Here is a 21,024-nt window from a genome sequence, read left to right on the forward strand (position 1 = left end):
CCCCAACTTTCGTAATGATTAGCAATAAATTTTGATTCAGCTGGTAACAAAAACATTCTCACAACTTCTTCAAGTTTCACACATACTTCAAAGTTGAACTCGATGATGTATATATTATGGAAGCTTTATTTGTTGGTCTGGTTTGGTTTGGCTTTTTGGAACTCTGGCAAGTGCCCAAATTTTCTACACTGCTGTCTTTGCCATTAGGCCATCAACTCCTTTTAGGTAGGAAAACATGTTTGGCTGCAGCAACTCATGCCGCATTCCTCACATAATGAACTTGAAGCAGGGCTCAATACAAATCTATAGAAGGTAATGATTTCTTTATCATGTTAACACCCTTTAACCGGATATAAGGGAATGAAAAACATGACTAAATTTCAAAATCTTTAAATATGAAATGAGTGGGATAATAATGAACAAGTCCTATTCTTGGATAAGATTTCCAGAATTTAAAAATTTTGAATATGCTAAGTAAATTGTAGACCCCGGACTTTCCCCACAAGAGCCCCTCAAAAATCGACAATCACAGGGGATTCTTATTTTACCCAGAGGGAGAAACTTGGAGAGCAATTTTTAAAAAATGGTAAACTGAGTTTCATTAGAGGGGAGCTTTGGAGCTGAGCATTATGTTCCATGGTATATAAGCTGCTTGGATATAATCATTTAATGTTAAGACAATTATCTCAAACAGTGTGAAATTTATTCTTCACCAAGAGCAGAAATTAATCATAAGAAAAATGATTTCTGAGTACAGCTTTCCTTTTTTCATTTAAAATGGAATACAGTGAGTTTGGGCTTTTAAAATCTTACATGTTTCTCCTATGTCAATATCTGGCAAGAAATTAACATCGGCAAAATAAATAACTGAATCCACCCACAGCGCTATGTACACAGACATGCATGTGAATGTTGTAACTGAGACATCTATCTCTCTATGTCTGTCTTTATAAATGCAAATAACAGAACTGAGGGCCAGGAGTGAAATTCAAATCTCTAAATGATCTTGCCCAGTTCCAGCAGGAGCTACTGAGTAAGCCTTAATTGAGACTTTCCTTCCAAGTATTTCCTCAGAAAAAAGTCCGTTCATATTGTCAGAGCCCCCTTGATGTCTTTTCTGTCTCATTTGTTATTATTGCGAACAAAAGAAGCTGCATAGTAGCTTGCAGTAACCTCAAGAGATGGAAATCTGGGATGCTTATAGAAGTCACCTAACAGAATTGGTTAATAATAATTTTTTAAAAGGTGAAGGAAGTTGGTAAACCATTAGCAATTATTCCTGGGGTATAACCTCACACTTACCAGTGGTGAAGACCACTGTAAACAAATCTTTTAAAGACAGTTTAAGAAAGCAAAATAATAAGGACTCTGATGGAGAGATTAAAAAAAATACATGTCTAAGAAAAATGAAAAGATTCTCTCTCCTAATATCTTTTGAATGCACAGTGAGCATGGGGATAAAAATTCCAGCGATAACACTGAGGAAGTAAAAAATGGCCCTTTTGGTAAATGGCAGTTTGCTAGGTGTGATGGCCCTGACTGAACATAAAGAACAGTCACAGAAAATAAACTACACACAGACGACGCCACCCCAGGGCCATGTTTCAACAGTGCAGAGATGAGGCCACTCTGCCACCACAAGAAGGACTAATATAAAGCACTGCTACTTCTTCAACAGTGACAGGTCTGCCCTGCTTCAATTCCCTCACCTTCTAGATAGAAATTATTATTAAAGGTACCCAATCACCACATTGACTCTGTTGACAGCATCTAATCCAAATGGCTTCCGTTTCCCTAATCCCTCTTTAGAATCCTCTAGCCAACCAAATCCCAGAAGCAGCTCTTTCTAACCCCCTCTTACTGAGATGTCCCGGAGTCTCCCTGGAGAGATTTCTCCCTTGCTGTGGTAAGCTAAAAATCCTAACTATTTGACTATAGGTATGTTCATAGTACTCTTTGGATGGACACCTAAATGGTATCATACAGGGATTCAAACAGTACCATCCATTTCATAGATAGCTTAGAAGGAAGATGGTGAGATCTAGAATTCTGGAATATACATATGAAGAGTGTGAGTGAAACTGTTTTATAAAATATAATACAGCGAAAGCAGTATTTCTAATAAGAGAGTTATTCTGTAAAATGAGATTTAAAATATGGGAATGCTGCTCAATTAAGATATTAGGTAAATTCGACATTTGCAATCTCATCCTCCTTTTTAAGTGTTCATAAATTGCTCAAAAATCTATTATAAATCTTGTTTTCCTATTGATTTTTGATGTTATAGAAAAATTACACCAGGTAAACTAGATCATGTGCCTGACAGAATATGTATAAAAGCCAAATACTGTTGTAAGTATAATATTTCATTAGGCAAGATTTTGACCAATTAGATATCACTCAACCTGCTATACCATCTAAAAATCTTCAGGTTTTTCTTCTAATTGTGTTGTGAGTAATGTATTAAAAATAATCAGGCAAACAAATAAACCCTAAGGAAGTTCTTAGAAATGTTTGATGTTGATATTAGCAGTAGAACAAACTTGTTGGGGAAAAAACAAGCTTAATCTAGTTAATTAACAAAAAAACAGCTGGGAAAATGAAACATCCCTGGTTGTGATTGACTTTAATTGAAAATGACTAATGACGCTGTCATTCTGCAGCTACTATTTGAGGAGATGATGCCTGGAAGATAATAATTACCCTCTTGACCATTTGTCTACAGCAATTATTTTGTGTTAAACGTTGGGGTGGAACACTATGACCAAATCCAGAAGGCCCCAAACACCTTACATTTTTTTGTTACATTTAAAAAGAATTCAAGAATGTTAGTAACATATATCATTAGATTCTTGGTAGCCAGATTTTGTTTTTATAATCTAAAATGGTAGCAAAGCAAACCAGCTGGTTTCATCTCATCACTTCAGCAAGTCACCAAGACATTTTAAAATTCTTTAGTGCTCTCACTTCTGATACACAGAAGGTGATATAAGTATAAAATACATACACACATGGAAAACATTTTAATAGAAAGAGTAATGTCAAAAGTTGAGTTAAGGAATAAGTATCAATAGAAGAAACTGTCTTCTAACTGCTTTAGTTCAAAAGAGAGTTAAAAAAAAAAAAACCTTAAGAACAAAATAACAACTGCCTTTTTTTTTTTTTTTTTGGTGGTTGTCAATATTGTTGTTACTGATGGCTGATGTTATTGCTGCTTTTAAACTGCAAAATTACTCTGTAGAAAGTGGAATGTATTAGAAAAGATTCCATCAGCAGCATTATCATAAAATATTATTACCAAAGGGATAACTTAAGCAAAATTGTTAACAATTTATCTAATTTATCTAACCCATCTACAGTTTCTAAAGATGAAGGAACCTTATACAAATCAAATGAAATAAAACTGCATGTGTATATGTATGTGTGTGCATGTGTAGCGGGGAGAGAGTAAAAGGAGACAGAAAGCAAAATAAGAACCAGAATGCCCTTCAACGGACGAATGGATAAGGAAGATGTGGTCCATATACACAATGGAGTATTATGCCTCCATCAGAAAGGACGAATACCCAACTTTTGTATCAACATGGACAGGACTGGAAGAGATTATGCTGAGTGAAATAAGTCAAGCAGAGAGAGTCAATTATCATATGGTTTCACTTATTTGTGGAGCATAACAAATAGCATGGAGGACATGGGGAGATAGAGAGGAGAAGGGAGTTGGGGGAAATTGGAAGGGGAGGTGAATCATGAGAGACTATGGACTCTAAAAAATAATCTGAGGGGTTTGAAGTGGCGGGGGAGGGGTGGGAGGTTGGAGTACCAGGTGGTGGGTATTATAGAGGGCACGGATTGCATGGAGCACTGGGTGTGGATTGCATGGAGCACTGGGTGTGGTGCAAAAATAATGAATACTGTTATGCTGAAAATAAATAAAAAAATAAATTAAAAAAAAAAGAATGCGTATTTCTGGGGGCACCTGAGTGGCTCAGTGGGTTAAGCCTCTGCCTTCAGTTCAGGTCATGATCTCAGGGTCCTGAGATCGAGTCCCGCATCAGGCTCTCTGCTCAGCAAGATGCCAGCTTCTCCCCTCTCTCTCTGCCTGCCTCTCTGCCTACTTGTGATCTCTCTCTCTCTGTCAAATAAATAAATAAAATATTTTTTAAAAAAAAGAATGCGTATTTCTTCTGTCACATTATTATAAAAAAAAGTCCAGTAATTTTGCATCAGAGATCGAGTGCTATATTTGTGTCATTAGTAGAATCATCTGTAACAATACGGGAAATTCTCAAAGAAAATAAGGAAGAAATGGGTTAGTCGGGGATGACAAAAAAGGAAACTAAAAATTTACTATCTGTGAACATTAAAGAAATCCAAGAGAAGTTGATGAAGCTAAGGAAAAGGGGGAAAAAAAAAACTCAAAAGAGAACTCAGCCTGGGAGGGAACATCAGAGCCAGACAGACAGGCTGTCTGAGGCAACATGTGGACACGCCAACTGTCAGTTTCTTAAGAAACAGACTCATGCTCTGCTACATCCTCAATTAGAATGTCTGTAAGTGCAGGACATATGAATTATCCACTTAAACACTAGATCGTGGGGCACCTGGTGGCTCAGTGGGTCAAGCCTCTGCCTTCAGCTCAGGTCGTGATCTCAGGGTTCCGGGATCAAGCCCCGCATCGGGCTCTCTGCTCAACGGGGAGCCTGCTTTCCCCTGTCTCTCTCTGCCTGACTCTCTGCCTACTTGTGATCTCTGTCTGTCAAATAAATAAATTAAATCTTTAAAAAAATAAACACTAGATCTTATTTGTGTGTGTGTATATGTGTGTGTATGTATATGTATATGTACATATATATATGTATATATCATGAAGAGTTTTCATTTTCTTTAAGAATATCACTTTCTTCTTCATAACTTATCATTTCCAAACTTTTTTCCTGAAAATATGCTGCAGGCTACTCAGACCCTCCTTTCCCATCTATGAAGGGGTGAGAAATCTGGAAGTTAAGGAGAAAATGTAGTAGGAGTAGCATAATTTTTAAATTTGGATATATGAAATGAAAATTCAAAGGGGGCTTTATTTATGTATTTTCAGAGCAATAGATCACCCTTCTGAAAAATCATCCCTTGATCTGGGAAAAGAGGGTTTTGATCCATGCAGAGATTTATACAGTCCCGACAGGCTTGTCGCCTTTTTGTGCTGGGTTCTGTATTCTGAACTATGAGGTGTTTACTGAGCCTCTAGTGTTTCGGGCTCCTACAAATCCCATCACATCTTCAGGTATTTCCAAGGACAAAGTCCATCTGAAGTGTTGCATGTGAATCAACTATTTCTCTACACCCCCACTCTCCCAAGACAATCTTGCCTTCTGCCTCTATCAACTTGATATGTTGATTCTCCTCCAAATCCAAGGGATACACGGTAGAACAGGAATGAGTTTTCATTTAAGTTCTACTTCTCCGAAATGAGCTGACTTAAAAGGAAATGTGGAAGTAGAGAGAGAGAGACCAGAAGGAAAGAGAGTGCTCACTCAGATGAGAAGGGAAGTTTGCACCTCCTTGCTCTTCCTTTTATTTCAGAAAGCTAATTCCCCTTTCATATCACTAAAAGGAAGGCAGAAAGTAGATAATGCTCACTCAGATGGTTCTGATCTCCAAGTGGCCCAGAAGTTGAAGGCTTGAGTGGGAGGTATGATAAGTTAGCATCAACTTCTTGGATTTTTACATACAATGAAGACAAAAATCTCCTTGACTTTCTTTTTTTTTTTTTTAAAGATTTATTTATTTATTTGACAGAGAGAAATAACAAGTAGATGGAGAGGCAAGCAGAGAGACAGAGAGGGAAGCAGGCTCCCTGCTGAGCAGAGAGCCCGATGCGGGCCTCGATCCCAGGACCCTGAGATCATGACCTGAGCCGAAGGCAGCGGCTTAACCCACTGAGCCACCCAGGCGCCCTCTCCTTGACTTTCAATTAAGAATTTTCCCTCCGTTATTTTTGAACAAAGGCAGAGAAGTGAAAGACAATTTCAGTGCGTATCTCTAATCTGTAACAATTGTGCCAAACTCTGTACCAACGCTTTGAAAAGCAAACAAGAGTAGACATAGTAGACCTCCGGAATAGTCCATTTGTTTGTTTTCTTGCTTACTATCAGCATCACTCTGTTAACCAAGGGAAGTGTCCGCTTTGGGACCGACTTTCTTTGGAGCATCAGCAGAAACCCTGAAGTTTGCTGCTTTCAGGACTTTCACCAGCTCCCCAATCTAAACACTGAACACAGTGTTGCTCCATGAAAATTATCATACCAGGCTTGAAACGGTTTGCAAATGATGATGATGATGATGATGATGATGACGATGGATATTAGGGATGGCAACAAATTATTCTTGAATAAGTGTCTATCAGTTTTTACACATAAATCTGTGCCTTTTAGCATCTGGTGTTTGGACAGCATATGTTTAGACTAAAACTTTACCTAAAGAACGGCCCCTTATAAACTCTAAGAAAAACAAACAATTTTCTAGAAATGAAGCTTGGGCCAAGCTTCAGCAGTGACCTTAGAGACAGAGTCTAAGTCATGATAATGTTGTTTGCAAGGACAAACTAGTTCTATATAATGAGGTTATTGACCTGCATTGTTTTAGAGCAGTTTTAAACATGAGGGCGAGGCTCACTAAATCTCAGCCTGTAACGTTACCTAGAGAAACCAGGACTGATCAATAAACAGCCACCATTCCCGGCTCTCGGGAACCTCCATCATAATGGAACCCATTATGATTTTGATCAGGTAGAGAAAATAAGGTAACCTATACCTAACATCTATTTATCACCGAACTCTCATTTGCAAATGGAAGCCATTGATTAGCTATTTTTTGAAAACTGAGCTGGCTCTCCATTTCTCTCCTCATGTCATAATCTGTGAATAAATGTATCCCAGACTTCAAAATGTATGCAAGGAAAGGAAAGAAGGAGAAAGCTTTCTCCCAGACCAGCTTTTTACCAAAGAGAGTAGGAATTACATGACATATCAGTAAAAATTCTTGACCCAATAAAGTACTAAAGCCTGAATGCCGATTTTCCTCTTTCATAAGAAGAGTGTCACAAAGAAAAGAAAGGTCACAGACCATATTGTGATTCTTTACAGCTGTTGGAGACAGACAGTATGATGCAGTAGCTTGATTTGAATTAAGCCAAACAATATGAAAAGCATCAAGGCTGGCAAGCAAAGCAATAAAGCCTCAAAGAATTTAATCTACCTTGAAGGTAGGACTACTTTCTGTATTGATGGCAGCACACCAGGACAGAAATGAGTCCTTTAATGCAATGACTTGTTAATAGCCTTAAGATCACAATATATAAATAGGATATGTTGATCAAAAAGACAGCTCAGCCTCTGCTATTGCGGTATGGACAATATTTCTTTACAAGTTATTTCATTGATTATAAATAGACCACGTCAATGGCAAATGTAGAACAGGGGAAGCATAACCCATTATGAGGTAATGGATATTGCTAGAGGTTGCTTCATTACCTTCACTGGCTGAGTGGCTGGTTTTTCCTTGTACAAATGCTGCCCTTTAGACAAAATCCTTTCCACATCCGGCTGTTTACCTTGAACTGCTACTTCAATTTCCTGGGGAAAAGAACACATACAGTGCAGATTAACTTCACAGTTAGCAATAAAATTACTAAATTTAAATAAACCCTTGGAGGCTCCACATGTATTGTGGATCAATTTCTGCATGGCATATCGGGGCACAAAAAAGTAGCTTTAGTGCAGAGAAAAGAAATAGAGGCCATTGTGGAACACAGTGAAGTTGAAAATATTTATCCCAAATCTCCTTGAATTCTACTCTAATACTATTAAATAGAAAGTCATACATTAACTTTTTCAAAAAAAAAAAACCTCAAATGCAATAATGAGAAATAGGACTTACGAATATGATTGATATGGATAAATGCTATTGTTAGCTTCAATAATCCCAGTAATCCTAATGTTCATTTTATTTTACAAACTTCTTATTTTAACGGGATTCTTTTGGGCTTTGGATCCAAAATTTAGCTTTGAAATAAAACCAAATAATTCTTCCCACATGATTGTTAAGATTAAGTTTCTTTCCAAAGAGTAAACACTTAAAGCACCATGTCAAGGCTTATTAATTATTAAGCAGTCAAATTAAATAGGCCTTTTGAGGAATGCTTTAATTATTTAGAAAAAAATGTTTGTTTTCCCTTAGTCTACAGAAGACTGAAGAATGACCAAACAAACAAACAAAAACCTCTTTCGATATGAATATAAAGTGCTCTGTTATTGGCTTCTGTCTAGCTCATTGAGGAGAGAATAAAAGAAATGTGCATAAATTGAAGCTGAAGGAAGTGAAGTTAAATATTACAGAAGACTTTTTGGATGGAACACTTGTTAAACACTAGGATAGAATATTGATTAATCAATGTCAAGCGTCAGTCAGGCCTGCGCAATCTTCCCAGATAGCAACTCCTGATTAACCCGTATCTCCCTTTCTCCCTCTCCTACCCTGGAGCCTCCCAGCACTGCTGTGTGTACGTGTCTTCATGCCACTGCTTCTCTTATATACTCCGTTTGTATCTTTCTCTCAGCCCATCAGAGCAGGGAGTCCTCTGAACCCAAATTACTATAACTTATAGGGCACACAGGGTGCTTACAGTAATATGTGTTCAGCACACACTCGTGAAGAGGATTATTTCTTTCTTTTTTTTTTTTAATAATAAATGCCAGTGGAAGGGGGGCTCTATAACATAAGACTAGCCCTGTGACTTGATGGGTATACGTGCAACATGTAGAGGCTCACACCACCTTGAGGAACAGTATTTATGGAGGAAAACAGGACCTAATATTATGAGAGCTTTCTGAACCATAAAAAATTCTAGAAGTTATTTAAAAAAAAATCTTGGGAGCTGGTAACGAGTTCAAATTCAGCATGGACTTTGTGAGAATTGGGTATTTCTTCTTCGAAAACTCTAATATGCACACCCAGTAGAAATACTATACCTTCCAAAAATGGTCACAAATAGTCAATAATTCTACTGATATTTCAGGTATGCAGCCAAATGATGAACACTAACATCTTTCTCTCCTTACCCCTCTTCTGCAATCCCAAATAGTTCTGAAGATTGCAAAGCATTGGTGCTACTATTCAGAAGACTCTGGCACATAGAGTTAGGAGACTGCATTTTTTTATCACAAGGAATTCCCTTAGGAAATAAATGCTTTCTAATTCATGAAATTTTCATTGGCAAATGAACACGAACAACATCAAGGCTGACATTAGGGCAGCTCAGATACTACTTAGAGCCAAATCTGAAGCAGGTCCTTGCTAGATGAACTGAGGAAAAGTTGGCACACCTTGTGAAATGTCCCTGGTTTGCAGAAGGTAAGATATTCCCTCTTCAGACCATCAGGTTAGCCCCAGATTTAGTCCTCTGATGAATGAGCACTGCAAAGTCACATCATTTCCCTTTATAGAAATGTTTCCTATTAGCATGTCCTTCTATCACCGCTAATGTCATCTCTTTGTCCTTCAATGAAATAATGAAGAGTTTAAGTACCTGGATGAGATTTACCCTTAGTCCCACAGAAACAGAACAATGGCAAAAGAATCATGCTCAGCTCTAAATTCTTTGTTGTTATTTCCGGGCAATGTTTTGGAGAACCTGATCTCTAATTACATGTACCTTTGTTAAATCACTTCACAAAGTCCATTTGTGAAAATAAAATTCTACAATTTACCTCACTGCATTTATCTGTGGTGTGAATTTAGTAGATAAAAGGTAGGTCAGTTGTTCATGGTCAAATATTATTGCTTGAAGGGTCAAGTGTAGTAAATCCAATTAAGTTCACTTAAAATACTCTTTAGTGTATTTTTCTTTAGTGTGAGAAAAATACATTATACAAAGCTGATGATCATCCTGAGAAAATGGAAATGTAAGTGAACTAAATTTAAAAAAATGTTGATATCTCTACATGCAATGCTTGACACAGAGAAATTGAAAAGCACAGCAGAGCAGAAAACCCCAGCCAAAGCATGGGACCACACAAAAGTTAAAAAAAAAAAAAAAAGGCTGCTACAATCCTTAGCTGTGCTGAAAATGTCAAGAAACTGCTATAATGATATTAACTGCTGTAACAATATTTACAAACCAAAGTTGTTAACAGTTTATGATGTGTCAAACAGTGTGTGTTTCATACATTTTTTTTCCTCATACTTAACACTCCCACAAAAAGGGTATTACGTAATTTTACAGATGCTGAGACTGAGGGAGATTAGGTCAGTTGTCCAAAGCCACATGGTCTGCAAGTGGCAGAACTGAAATTGTAACCAGGAAACGTATGCTACTAAATGTCCATTATATCCCTCCCTTGGCTGTGTATACTGTGTGTGTATATGTTCTAAAATTGACATTAGTATCTCTTAATACCATGCTATTTTTTTCTCTTCCTCTTTAATTCCAGTACATTCTGTAATATCCTTTTAGGGTGCAAGTGAGGGAAAATCCCGTCTCTTCCCATGGAAAAGGAATAAATTCTTCTGTAGCCTTTAAAATGCACCAAGGGTGTCTCTCTGTGGGTTTATGATTGTCCAACTGATGATATCCAGGTCAGAGAATTGGTTTGAGTAAACCTCTTATCTCACAAATGGCCTTATATCTCTATATGATTTAAGATAAGGTGAAGGAGGTCACACTAAAATGGAAACACAGCTAATTATAGTGGCCAGTTTTTCTAAGTAGAAAGTGTTAGACTTCAAAGAACATTCAGACAAGAAAGTCTTCATAGAATTTCAACAACAACAAAAACAAAAACAAAAAACCCTCACCTCTAATAAAAGCACCTTTCCATTTAGGTTTTTGCCCCTGCCTTATTCTTAATATATCCCCTACAGTGTAAGACTGCTCACCAGGAGGCATAATTTTAAGAAAATATTTTGTAGCAATTAGAGAATAGAGAGAAATCCTTCATTAATAATCACTAGGAGAATATCATGGTGTATTTTAAAAGCTAGCTCTTACATATTTTCCAAATGGAGTGACATTCTAAGCAACTTTGGTCTTAGTTATTTCTTATGAAACAGTATTATTCTTATTGGGGAGTTCTTGATCTGATGAGTCACAAATCAAAGGTTAGTGAAGAAAAAAGACTCGACAACACCTGTGAGGGGGAAAGCAGGAATTCTGATGCAAATTAATACACACTTATATTTGCTAAAAATTGATAGTCAATGTTGGATTTCTAATTTCATCTTAAGCTGATTATGCACATTTGTTTTTTTTTTTTTAACTAGAAAGTTGCCCTAAGGAAAGTGTAACAGAGAGATATTTTGCCCTGTTTTACTTTTTTAAAATTTTTAATGGCTTCTCCATTCATTTTACCTATTGCTAGCCTCATAACACATGAATAATAGGTATATATGGTATGCTATATATCACCATATAAGGAGGCTATAAACAGCTTCTCACATATGTTTCAACATTCACTCATTCTTTGTTCATTTGACAAACATGGAATGAGTATTTACTATATTTTTTTAAAGATTTTATTTATTTATTTGACAGACAGAGATCACAAGTAGGCAGAGAGGCAGGCAGAGAGAGAGGAGGAAACAGACTCCCCGCAGAGCAGAGAGCCCGATGTGGGGCTTGATCCCAGGATTCTGAGATCATGACCTGAGCCGAAGGCAGCGGCTTAACCCACTGAGCCACCCAGGTGCCCCAGTATTTACTATATTTTAAAGTCTTGGCTGGCAACTGTGAATACTACAGGGCATAACACAGTCCTTTGTAAGGGATAAAGACAAATGATCATATATTAAACTTACAAGGGAATAGTCAGAACAGCCAGGAAAATACAATGTACAGTGGGGCGTAGAGAAAGAACTGGTGAGTTCTGTGTTTGAGGGACAACAAGAGGGTGGGGGTCAGCCTCACAGCTGAAGAAAGGCTTGAGTGAAGGCTTGGAACACAGAGAGCTTATGCACCAGGCTGACAAAAGGAAAAGATGGTATTAGGTACTGCAAGGGGAAATCTGGGATTTGCAAAGACAGGAGCTGGAGGCAGCATGGTGATCCCATGCAGGGAAAAGGGAAGAAATGGTACAGGAGTAGAAGGCAAGAACCAGGAAAGAAGGATCTCTTCCACTACCCTCAGAACCTTAGTGGAGACCTCACAAAAGGGTTTTGAATGAATCATACTTTGTATTTGAATTGAAGTTTTAAAATGAATATATATGAATGGACAGATAAAAGATTTACTACTAATGCATGGTTTTTCATTCAAATAAGCTGGTGTGAATGAGATAAGTATGTGGCTATTGAAAAGAAAAAGAAATTCAAGATAAAAATGACAACATTTTCCTTAGCAAACTTAAAGACCATTACCTTGGTGTTTTATGGAGTATTTCCTGCCATTTGGCTATTTTGTCAATCCCCACAATAAACAATTTTTTTTATGAGCTCTAAGATATCATGGATTCTAAGAACCACTATCATTTTATGAACTAAGAAAGTTAAAAAATCAGATTTTGTAGACACCATTATGAAATACATCTCAATTTCAGAGAAGGTGAAATGTAAAAAAGCGTATATTTGAAACATGGGAATTCCAAGATGTTGGTGAATGCTACAATCGGTTTATTACTTCATTATTATTCACTGACCCTATAAACATGGCTACGCTGTGCATGAGTGCACTTTCCTCCTCACTGATTTTGGTCTTTACCATGTGCCTTAGTTTTTGACCAATGAACTGTGAGCAGAGGAGACTGTTTGACAGTTATAAGCTGGGACTTTAAAGACAATACAACATCAGCTAGAACCCCCATTTCCTGTCTTCTACCATGAGAGAATAATGTACCATATGGGAGTTGCTCTTTCAGCCTGGGTTTTGCAATAAGATGACATTTGAAGCAGATCCACGATTGTGATCCACAGTGTGAAGTAAAGATGCAGTTGATCTACAGACACAAGCGTAATGAATGTTTGTTGTTATAAGTCACTGAGATTTAGGACTATTTGTTACTGCAGCAAGAGCTAACAATTACAACATTATATTGAAACAGTCAAACAAATATATGGGTTCCCAGAATGAAAAACCAAAGTAAGCCTTTAAAATAAATGTACCCTGGTCACATATTTCGGCTGCACCATCTCTCATTCCACATACAAACTGTTTGCTAAAAAGGGTAGCAAGAAACGAAAAATGGAATGGAATCAATATTGTGTTAGAGCCTGACTTCTCTGGCCTACAATGTCAGGCAGACTCTGACAAATGAAGGCTGATGGATGGAAAAACACAACATTGTGCTGTTGCATTTCTTTCTCTTTCCCCTCATACTGGGTGACTGTTCTTTTATTTATCTACAATTAGGTTTGTGAGACCACGGCAACGTGGCTCTCCTTCTCTGTAACTGCAAGCTGTCAAGTATGTGCCTAGCTGATTGACAAAGAATGACAGATTCTCTCTTTCCATTCAGAGCTAATCAAGGGCAGCCCACCAAAGGGAGGCTTTTTTCTGATTTAGAGATTTATGGATTTCAAAAATAATCTGTCCAAATATACAAAGTATAATGCAATATTGATTTGTTTTAAAGTGGCAAGTGTTATAAAACCAAGAAGATATAATCTACGAAGGTACCTACTTGGACTGTTCAAGGCTAATAATAGAGTGGACACAGATGTGACCATCAAGTAATGAGACTGATATTCAGAAGCCACACTTAGAAGCCCTACACTCATGAAGAAGGGATTTCAGAGTCTTTTGCATAGACTTATTCTTTTTATTTTATTAAAAGATCTTATTTATTTATTTGACAGACAGAGATCACAAGTAGGCAGAGAGGCAGGCAGGGGGGGGGGGATCAGGCTCTCTGCTGAGCAGAGAGCCCAATGTGGGGCTCGATCCCACTGGGATCATGACCTGAGTGGAAGGCAGAGGCTTTAACCCACTGAGCCACCCAGGCACCCTATGCAAAGAATTATTCTGACAAAAGTAATCTTACCAACAAAACCCCAATGCATTAATTCATTCAATAAATACTGACTAAATATAAGAATACCTCTTATGTTATAAAGAGCTTAGGCAATGGATATTTAACAGTGAATGAAACAGAAAAAATTTTCATGTCCTCATGAAGCTTGCCTTCTAATGGCAATGATGAACAACAATATATAAATTATGGTACCTCAGAGCGTGAAAAGTGCTAAAGAGAAAAAAACAACAACAACAAAGCATCAGGTAGACATAGATATATGTGTGGGCTAAGGAAGGATGGGAGGGGCACATCTGAGAAGGTTTAGAGGGAAAAGTCTCACTGAGAAGCTGGTCTTTGATCAAAAGATTAGTTGGAAGTGAAAGAATGAATCAAGGGGCTATCTCAGGGAAGACTGATGCATGCAGAGGAAACCATGAGCGCAAAGGCCCGGGGGCAGCACTGTGTCTGGCATGTTCAGTAAAAAAATAAGGAAGCCTGGGTGAGTGGAACCTGGCAAGCAAGGGGAGAATAGCAGGAAGCAGACCAGAGAGGTTGGGAAGCGTAAGCCCTGCAGGGCAACTGTGTGAGGACGTTGACTGTTACTCTGACAGAGATTAGGAACCACAAGAGTGTTTTCAACACGGGAGTGCTGTTATTGGACTGATTTTTTAACATCATTCTGGCTGCTGGTGAAGATTAAACTGGAGGGATGTAGAGAAGAGAGAGTAGTTACAAGCAAATTCCCATGGGAGTTAGTTGAAGCCACAGTGTTTGGAAGGAAGTACTTGCTTGTGGAAACCTGATAGACTTACTCTGAAACTCTATATAAATACAGTTTTGGAATGAGAACTAAATCTCTGATCTGCTTAAAGCAATACTTTAACCAGAGTCATTTACTGAAAGTGGTGCTCCCCAGGTTTTACTACGTTCCTAAGTCCTTAGCAGTAAAGACTATGGGCTTTTAAGCCCAGCTCCCTAAGTTCTGATCCTGGCATGAAATGATTATTTTCAACAGACACCATATGGCCCATAAATCCTAAGGTACATTCGAAAACTTTCCCTTTCTGATCCTTTCTGGAAAAAAGTTAGCCAACCACTGATCTAGAGAAATGGCTGCTCTTGGGATTTATGGCTCTCAAATCTTCAGGAGTACAGTATAATTATAGAGGTAGTTATTTTTAAGGATAAAACATGAGAATCATATTTTGCCTTTTATCTCCTCCTACAGACTCATAGAGACAGTCAAACAATTTATAGTTAGACCTTAGAGCAGGTCTCCACAAACATTTTCTATAAGGGGCCAGACAGTAAATCCTTAGACTTTATAGGCCATATGGTTCCTGTCATACCTGACTGTCACCAGTGCAGCGTGAAAGCAAACAGAGGTAATGCAAACAAATGAGCATGACTGTATTCCAATAACACTTTATGTACAAAATCAGGTGGTGGACTGAATTTGTCCCTTGCCATGTAATGTGCTAACTCCCGCTTTGGTGTATTACAGTGTTGTTGGAAATGATCAGATGAGGGGCAAGAACTTCTGGGTTTTAGACTTAGTGATTCATGAGTTGGAGCAAGTCACTTGAATTCTCTGAGTTTTAGTATTTCAGTATCTGAGAATTACAGATAGTATTGCCCGACTGTATGAAAAGTTGATTTCTGAAGAACTTTCTAGCTTTTTCTACATGGAAATCTGACAAAGTTGTAATGTCAACTGTGTTACTAGGTCATAACAATATTGCTAAAAAAATAATAAAAAAAAGAAAGACTGATGGGTAAATTACACCTGGCTTTGGAGTTCTGCTTATGAACTACAAATGTTAAATGGAAAGCCATAGTTTGGGGGATCCCCTAAGTGTAGTAACTCTTATACCTGATCATGTATCTTTCATGGATCTTGGAAACTTTACCTATGTCATAAGATATTGGTTCCTGGGGCACATCAGGCTTCAAGGACAGAGTTGACACAGCACCTCTAGGTGAGTCTCCTTCCTTTGCACCTGACCTGTCATCTGGGAGTGTGCAGATGCCAGAGTGGGGCGGTGGGGTTGAGGGGAGAAAAATTTCTTGCATAGCTCTGTGAATGCTGCACAAGCCCCTGTGAATTCTAATCCCACCAAAGATAGATGCCTGATCCTGCCTTCCTGGGAAACTGTGTTTCTGTTCCTGCGCCCTTTGAAGTGAATTTGAAATTGAATGGAGTTAATGGGAGCCTCATTCAGTTGCACCTAAGAAGACTCGCTGATGGGCTTTATAATAATCATGTCTAGGACCCACATTTTCTTTCCACAAATTAATTGCTCTAAAATTGGGACACATTTTATAAATGATGGCATGTCACAGTCTAACTGACAGCACCTCTTTCTTAGTGACAGATAAAATAATGATGCATATTCTAATCAATGGTGTCTTCGCAGGAATGAAATATGGTATGTGACCAGGATATTCATAGTAGGTCAAGATCAAATGATTTAGTATATGCAGAAGTAATACTAACTGGTACCATTTATTGAGAATTTACTAGTATAAACACTCTGCTATGCACTTAACATAAATCATCTTAGTTAATCTCACTCAAGCTCTACTGCAGAGCCTTTTACCACACTTAACTGTCATTTTTTTCAGATTTAAAAAAAAAAAAAACTAGAGTCACAAGTGGTGAAGAAATTTGCCTAAGGCACAAGCTAACAGACGGTAGATATAAGATTTGAACCCCAGTCTGTCTGAGTCATACCCTGCATGCTTAATTACCATGCTATATGTTGTATGAATTAAAGTATATTCCATATATACAGTTAGATTTTCCATGATAAATCACAGGGTTTAGAACCAGAACAAAGTATTTTTGATTAACATATAATTTTAAAGTAGGGTTTTTCCAACCATAGCATGACCAACATTTTGATCAGAACAATGATTTGTTATAGGAAACTGCCTTTTTATCGTAGGATGCTTTGCAGCATCCCTGGTCCTGATTGACAAGATGCTAGTCCCACTTCCTTCTCCCGCAGGTGTGGGAACCAAGAAAGTCCCCAGACACTGACAAATTCCCCTGGAGAATAAAATCAACCCTGACTAAGAACCACTGAATTATTGAATATATAAATGAGCAAATGAAAGAATGTCTTCTCATGGTCTTCATTTCCAGTGTACATTAAATAGGATGATTTAATATTAATAGCCTTTCTCTCCTTTTCCTTATATGGAACATTGTAATGCCATCTTTTATGTATTTTTTTCAGATGCACTACTATGCACACTATGACTTAGACCTCATTTAAACATGGTTCTGATGAACTCCAACTAAAATTGTAGGTTTCAGTTTCTGGCTGAATTATTCTTAAAAACACTGTTTGAAATACCCAGATGGATTCAGGGACACAGTGTATTCTATGGAATAAAGAGGCATATGGAACAGAAGGTAGTCTTGCTATATCGGATTTATCTTTTTCTTGCATTGCACATTCACCTTGGTCAGTGATATCTGTATCACTTTAAAATGATACAGCACAATGCTGAATTTATTATCCATATGGCAACTGGACATAGTCTTGATAGAGAGTATTTTCTTAATGTAAGTATTATAAAACAGTAGAAGTTTCTTTCTAAAATATAAAACAGCAGTTAGGGTAATTTTCAAAAAAAGCAAAGAGCAACTGAGTACACCTGAAACTAATATAATATTACATGTCAACTACACTTCAATAAAAAATTTTCAAAAGAAAAAAGCAATTTAACTCTGACTTCATGATTGACACACTTCAAGTAAAATTAAAAATGCTTTGTTTATTACTACTAAGTGCCATACCAAAATTACAGTTATTATCTAAAACAACTCTTTCTAAATTCTTCCATATGCTCAAGCAATAAATGGATAACTGGATTAGACTTGTGTTTAAAAAAATAGCAATGACAACAAAAAAAATCTGAAGTTTCTCTTCTGAATAGCCTTTCCTTAAACATATATGTAAAACAAAGCAAACACGAGGGTTTCTGAAACAAAAGAAAGGAACCCATGATAGAATAACCCTTCTTTGGTTCACATAACATGTCAGTCTTCATCTTGGGTCCCAGGGTTCCATTCAACCTGCCAAACTTAATTTTTATATTCTCACTCTCTATGATTTCTACCACTCCAGCTAAGTGAACATTTTCATTGGTCTCCTGTAAAGTCAATGATAAGGTTTTGGATAAGGAATTGTGGACCTGTATTTCAGATGTGTAGAACTGTTAGAACCCAGATTATACAGAGAACTTTTATTAATCTGTAAGAGAAAACAAACAACCCAGTTAAAAATTGGGTAAAGTATTTGAAGACTTGACTCATAAAAGGGAAAATCTGAAGGGCCAACAAACTTGAAAAGCTGTTTAACCAGGGATATGCAAATTAAAATACTAAATTCATGTCATTTTCTGCTGCCTGTGGAAAGCAATTTACAACATATAATAAAGATGTGAATACTCTAATGAGTCAGCATTTCTACCAGGTATTGTCACATGGGTTTGTGAGAATACCTACAAAGAATATTCTTTCAGCTATATTTACATTAATGAAAAATTAGAAATGACTACTGATCATTCATTTCTAACCTTCTAACTCTATTGATTATTTTATTCTTATTCAAATCAGACATGCCTTTAACAGACTACTTTTCTTCTCTAAAGCTACTTTAAATAATTGTTCTTAATGTTACAGTGTCCAGAATTCTGCTTAATTTAGTCATAAAAAAGTTAATGCTCTATTCATAACTGACCCATTGAAGATACTAAAGATAATAAACATAACACTGTCTCTAATAAATCTGACTTCAGCTATAATGGCAAAATCAGTATAGTATCTCAGATAACATCTGCTTAGCTTTGAGTAAAGCACAGGAGTGTGTATGTGTGCATAATTTTGTATTTGTGTTATCTCTCTAATTATGTAAATCACTAGTACTTATTACTATGCTAATGCCAGAAGATCTATTGTAATAAATGTTACCATGAATTATTAATTTTTTGTTCCTTATCACCTACTTCATCAGATAATTTAAAAGACAGAGATGCCTATATATCCACGTTTTCTCTATGGGTAATTCACAAAAGTTCTCTCAAATGAATCTTACAAATTAAAAGTATGCACACATGGTTTTGTAATTTCATGGGTCAATAAGTAGAATTTTAGTGGCAGCCTACACATTCTAGTGAGTGCTTCCATATTTTGCCTTTTGAATGCTTAATAGTTATTAATTTCTATTTAAAATCAATCTCATTTTAATGACTAGTATAATACATATTCAGTTATTATAAATTCAGTCTGTGTTTTTTGTTATTAAAACACTGGGAGTTAAATAATTATGGGTGCTTTTATTAACTATATACTTTGTGCCTTCTTATGATCAATAATTGCTGAATACTTGTTGTGTCCAGAGGAGGCAATGAGGTGTTCAGAAGTTGGAAGCTATAGCTTCAGAAGTATTGGACATGCAAACTCCCAAATTTTTAATATATTGATCTGTATATTGAAATTATAGAGCAAATTAAACAACTAAGGTATCTCCTTTTCAAAATATGTATCAGATACACATTGAAGTATTTGATATCTTCCATAATATGTATAATTCCATATATAGTATATATATTTTCCAACACGTAAAGGAATGAGCCCAGACACGCTATAGCTCTCAAGGGAGAGCCAGGAAGAATAAGGGAAAGGTATGACAAAAAGAACAGCAGATAAGTGGCAATTTGGAAGTATTTGGAATAAAATGGTGTTATCTAAGTCAAGTACAACTGACTAAAAGTAGTAACCACCTAATTTTGTCTGTTAGATGATAGGAAGATTTATACAATATAGAATTATATTTTAATTAGATTTATAATATTTTATTCTTTTCAATTACATATTAAGTAATATACATTAAATCTCAAGGTAGAGAACTGTATATTTAGGAAAAAAATAACACTGCAGCATTTCTAAGCAAACCTAGTGCACCAAATTTGCTTATATCTTCAATGGGAAGAATCACGTAACTTGTGATGTATTTCCCTACTAACATTATTTAAGTTTATTCTGAATTTGAATATTTCAAGTATTCCTTAAAAATTTACATTAAGAATTCTGAGTTTCATTAGAAATATTCATCTCTAAATTAATTTTCACCATTTTGGTAATTTTTTTAAACTCTCAAATATGAGTAGAAGCTTATATAATTGTAAGTTTATGAGATGACAATTAAATAGTAAAATAGTTTCACTTAAAATAAGTATTCCTGAAAGTGTTATTTTTAGTGTTAAATAATTTTTCTACATATTTTTCTTTTCTTCTCCTTTTTAAATAAAATCACAAAGATTATGGTTATAGGTTCTCTTGTTTTTATTTTTTCCCACAAGCACCTGATTCACTGTTCTGTTAACACCAAATCCATACCCTCCCCCAACCAGAAAAGGGCATTGTGTGGCTTTATGTTGTTATAACTTCTTGGCAGTCACTTACCCATAATGATAGTCACATTTGCTTTTAGAGGTATCATAATTATGTATTTAGAATTTTAAGTGTTCTTCAGTGGTAACTAAATTATTTAAGGATTCCTTTAGCAACCAATACAGTTTAGTAAGCAGAGCACCACATTTCCTGATGAAAATACAAGTTTAGAGCTATGAGGTCAGTAGGGTAGGTACCAGGCAGACAAGGGACAATGTTGTAAGACTAGAAAGTCCAGGAGAGTACAGAGGCTGGCATGGGGATTGTAGGTCATGTAGTCCATGTAATTTTCCCTCACCTATCAATACAGATGGCATCCTAGAAAGGAGCAAGAGGAGAGCTAAGGAATCTGAAAGATTTGCCATTTATTCAAAAGACAGTAACACATATAAAGAGATTGATAAAACTGTTTCTGAGTGAGGTCTTTTCTTCTCACTGCCCAACATGGGGGAAGTATATGAAGATTTGTGAGGAATACATAAAGTTGCATTTTGTTCATTATATGATTTATATCATTTATATCATTTATACAATTCTTCCCCTATATTTATTATATTTATG

The 21,024-nt window shown here is 36.5% G+C and overlaps 1 protein-coding gene across 6 annotated transcripts in view; it reads right to left on the bottom strand.

Annotated features, from left to right (window-relative positions):
* The window catches only part of DMD (dystrophin), a 2,094,983-nt gene that overhangs the window by 685,911 nt on the left and 1,388,048 nt on the right, over positions 1–21,024 (bottom strand). For all 6 annotated transcript variants that reach the window (XM_032330377.1, XM_032330378.1, XM_032330375.1 and 3 more), the window contains one exon: positions 7,527–7,628. In XM_032330377.1, coding sequence (XP_032186268.1) covers positions 7,527–7,628 — 102 coding nt within the window. The remainder of the gene's footprint in view (positions 1–7,526; positions 7,629–21,024) is intronic.

Source organism: Mustela erminea, chromosome X (assembly GCF_009829155.1).
Source record: "Mustela erminea isolate mMusErm1 chromosome X, mMusErm1.Pri, whole genome shotgun sequence".
In the NCBI taxonomy this organism is placed as follows: domain Eukaryota; kingdom Metazoa; phylum Chordata; class Mammalia; order Carnivora; family Mustelidae; genus Mustela; species Mustela erminea.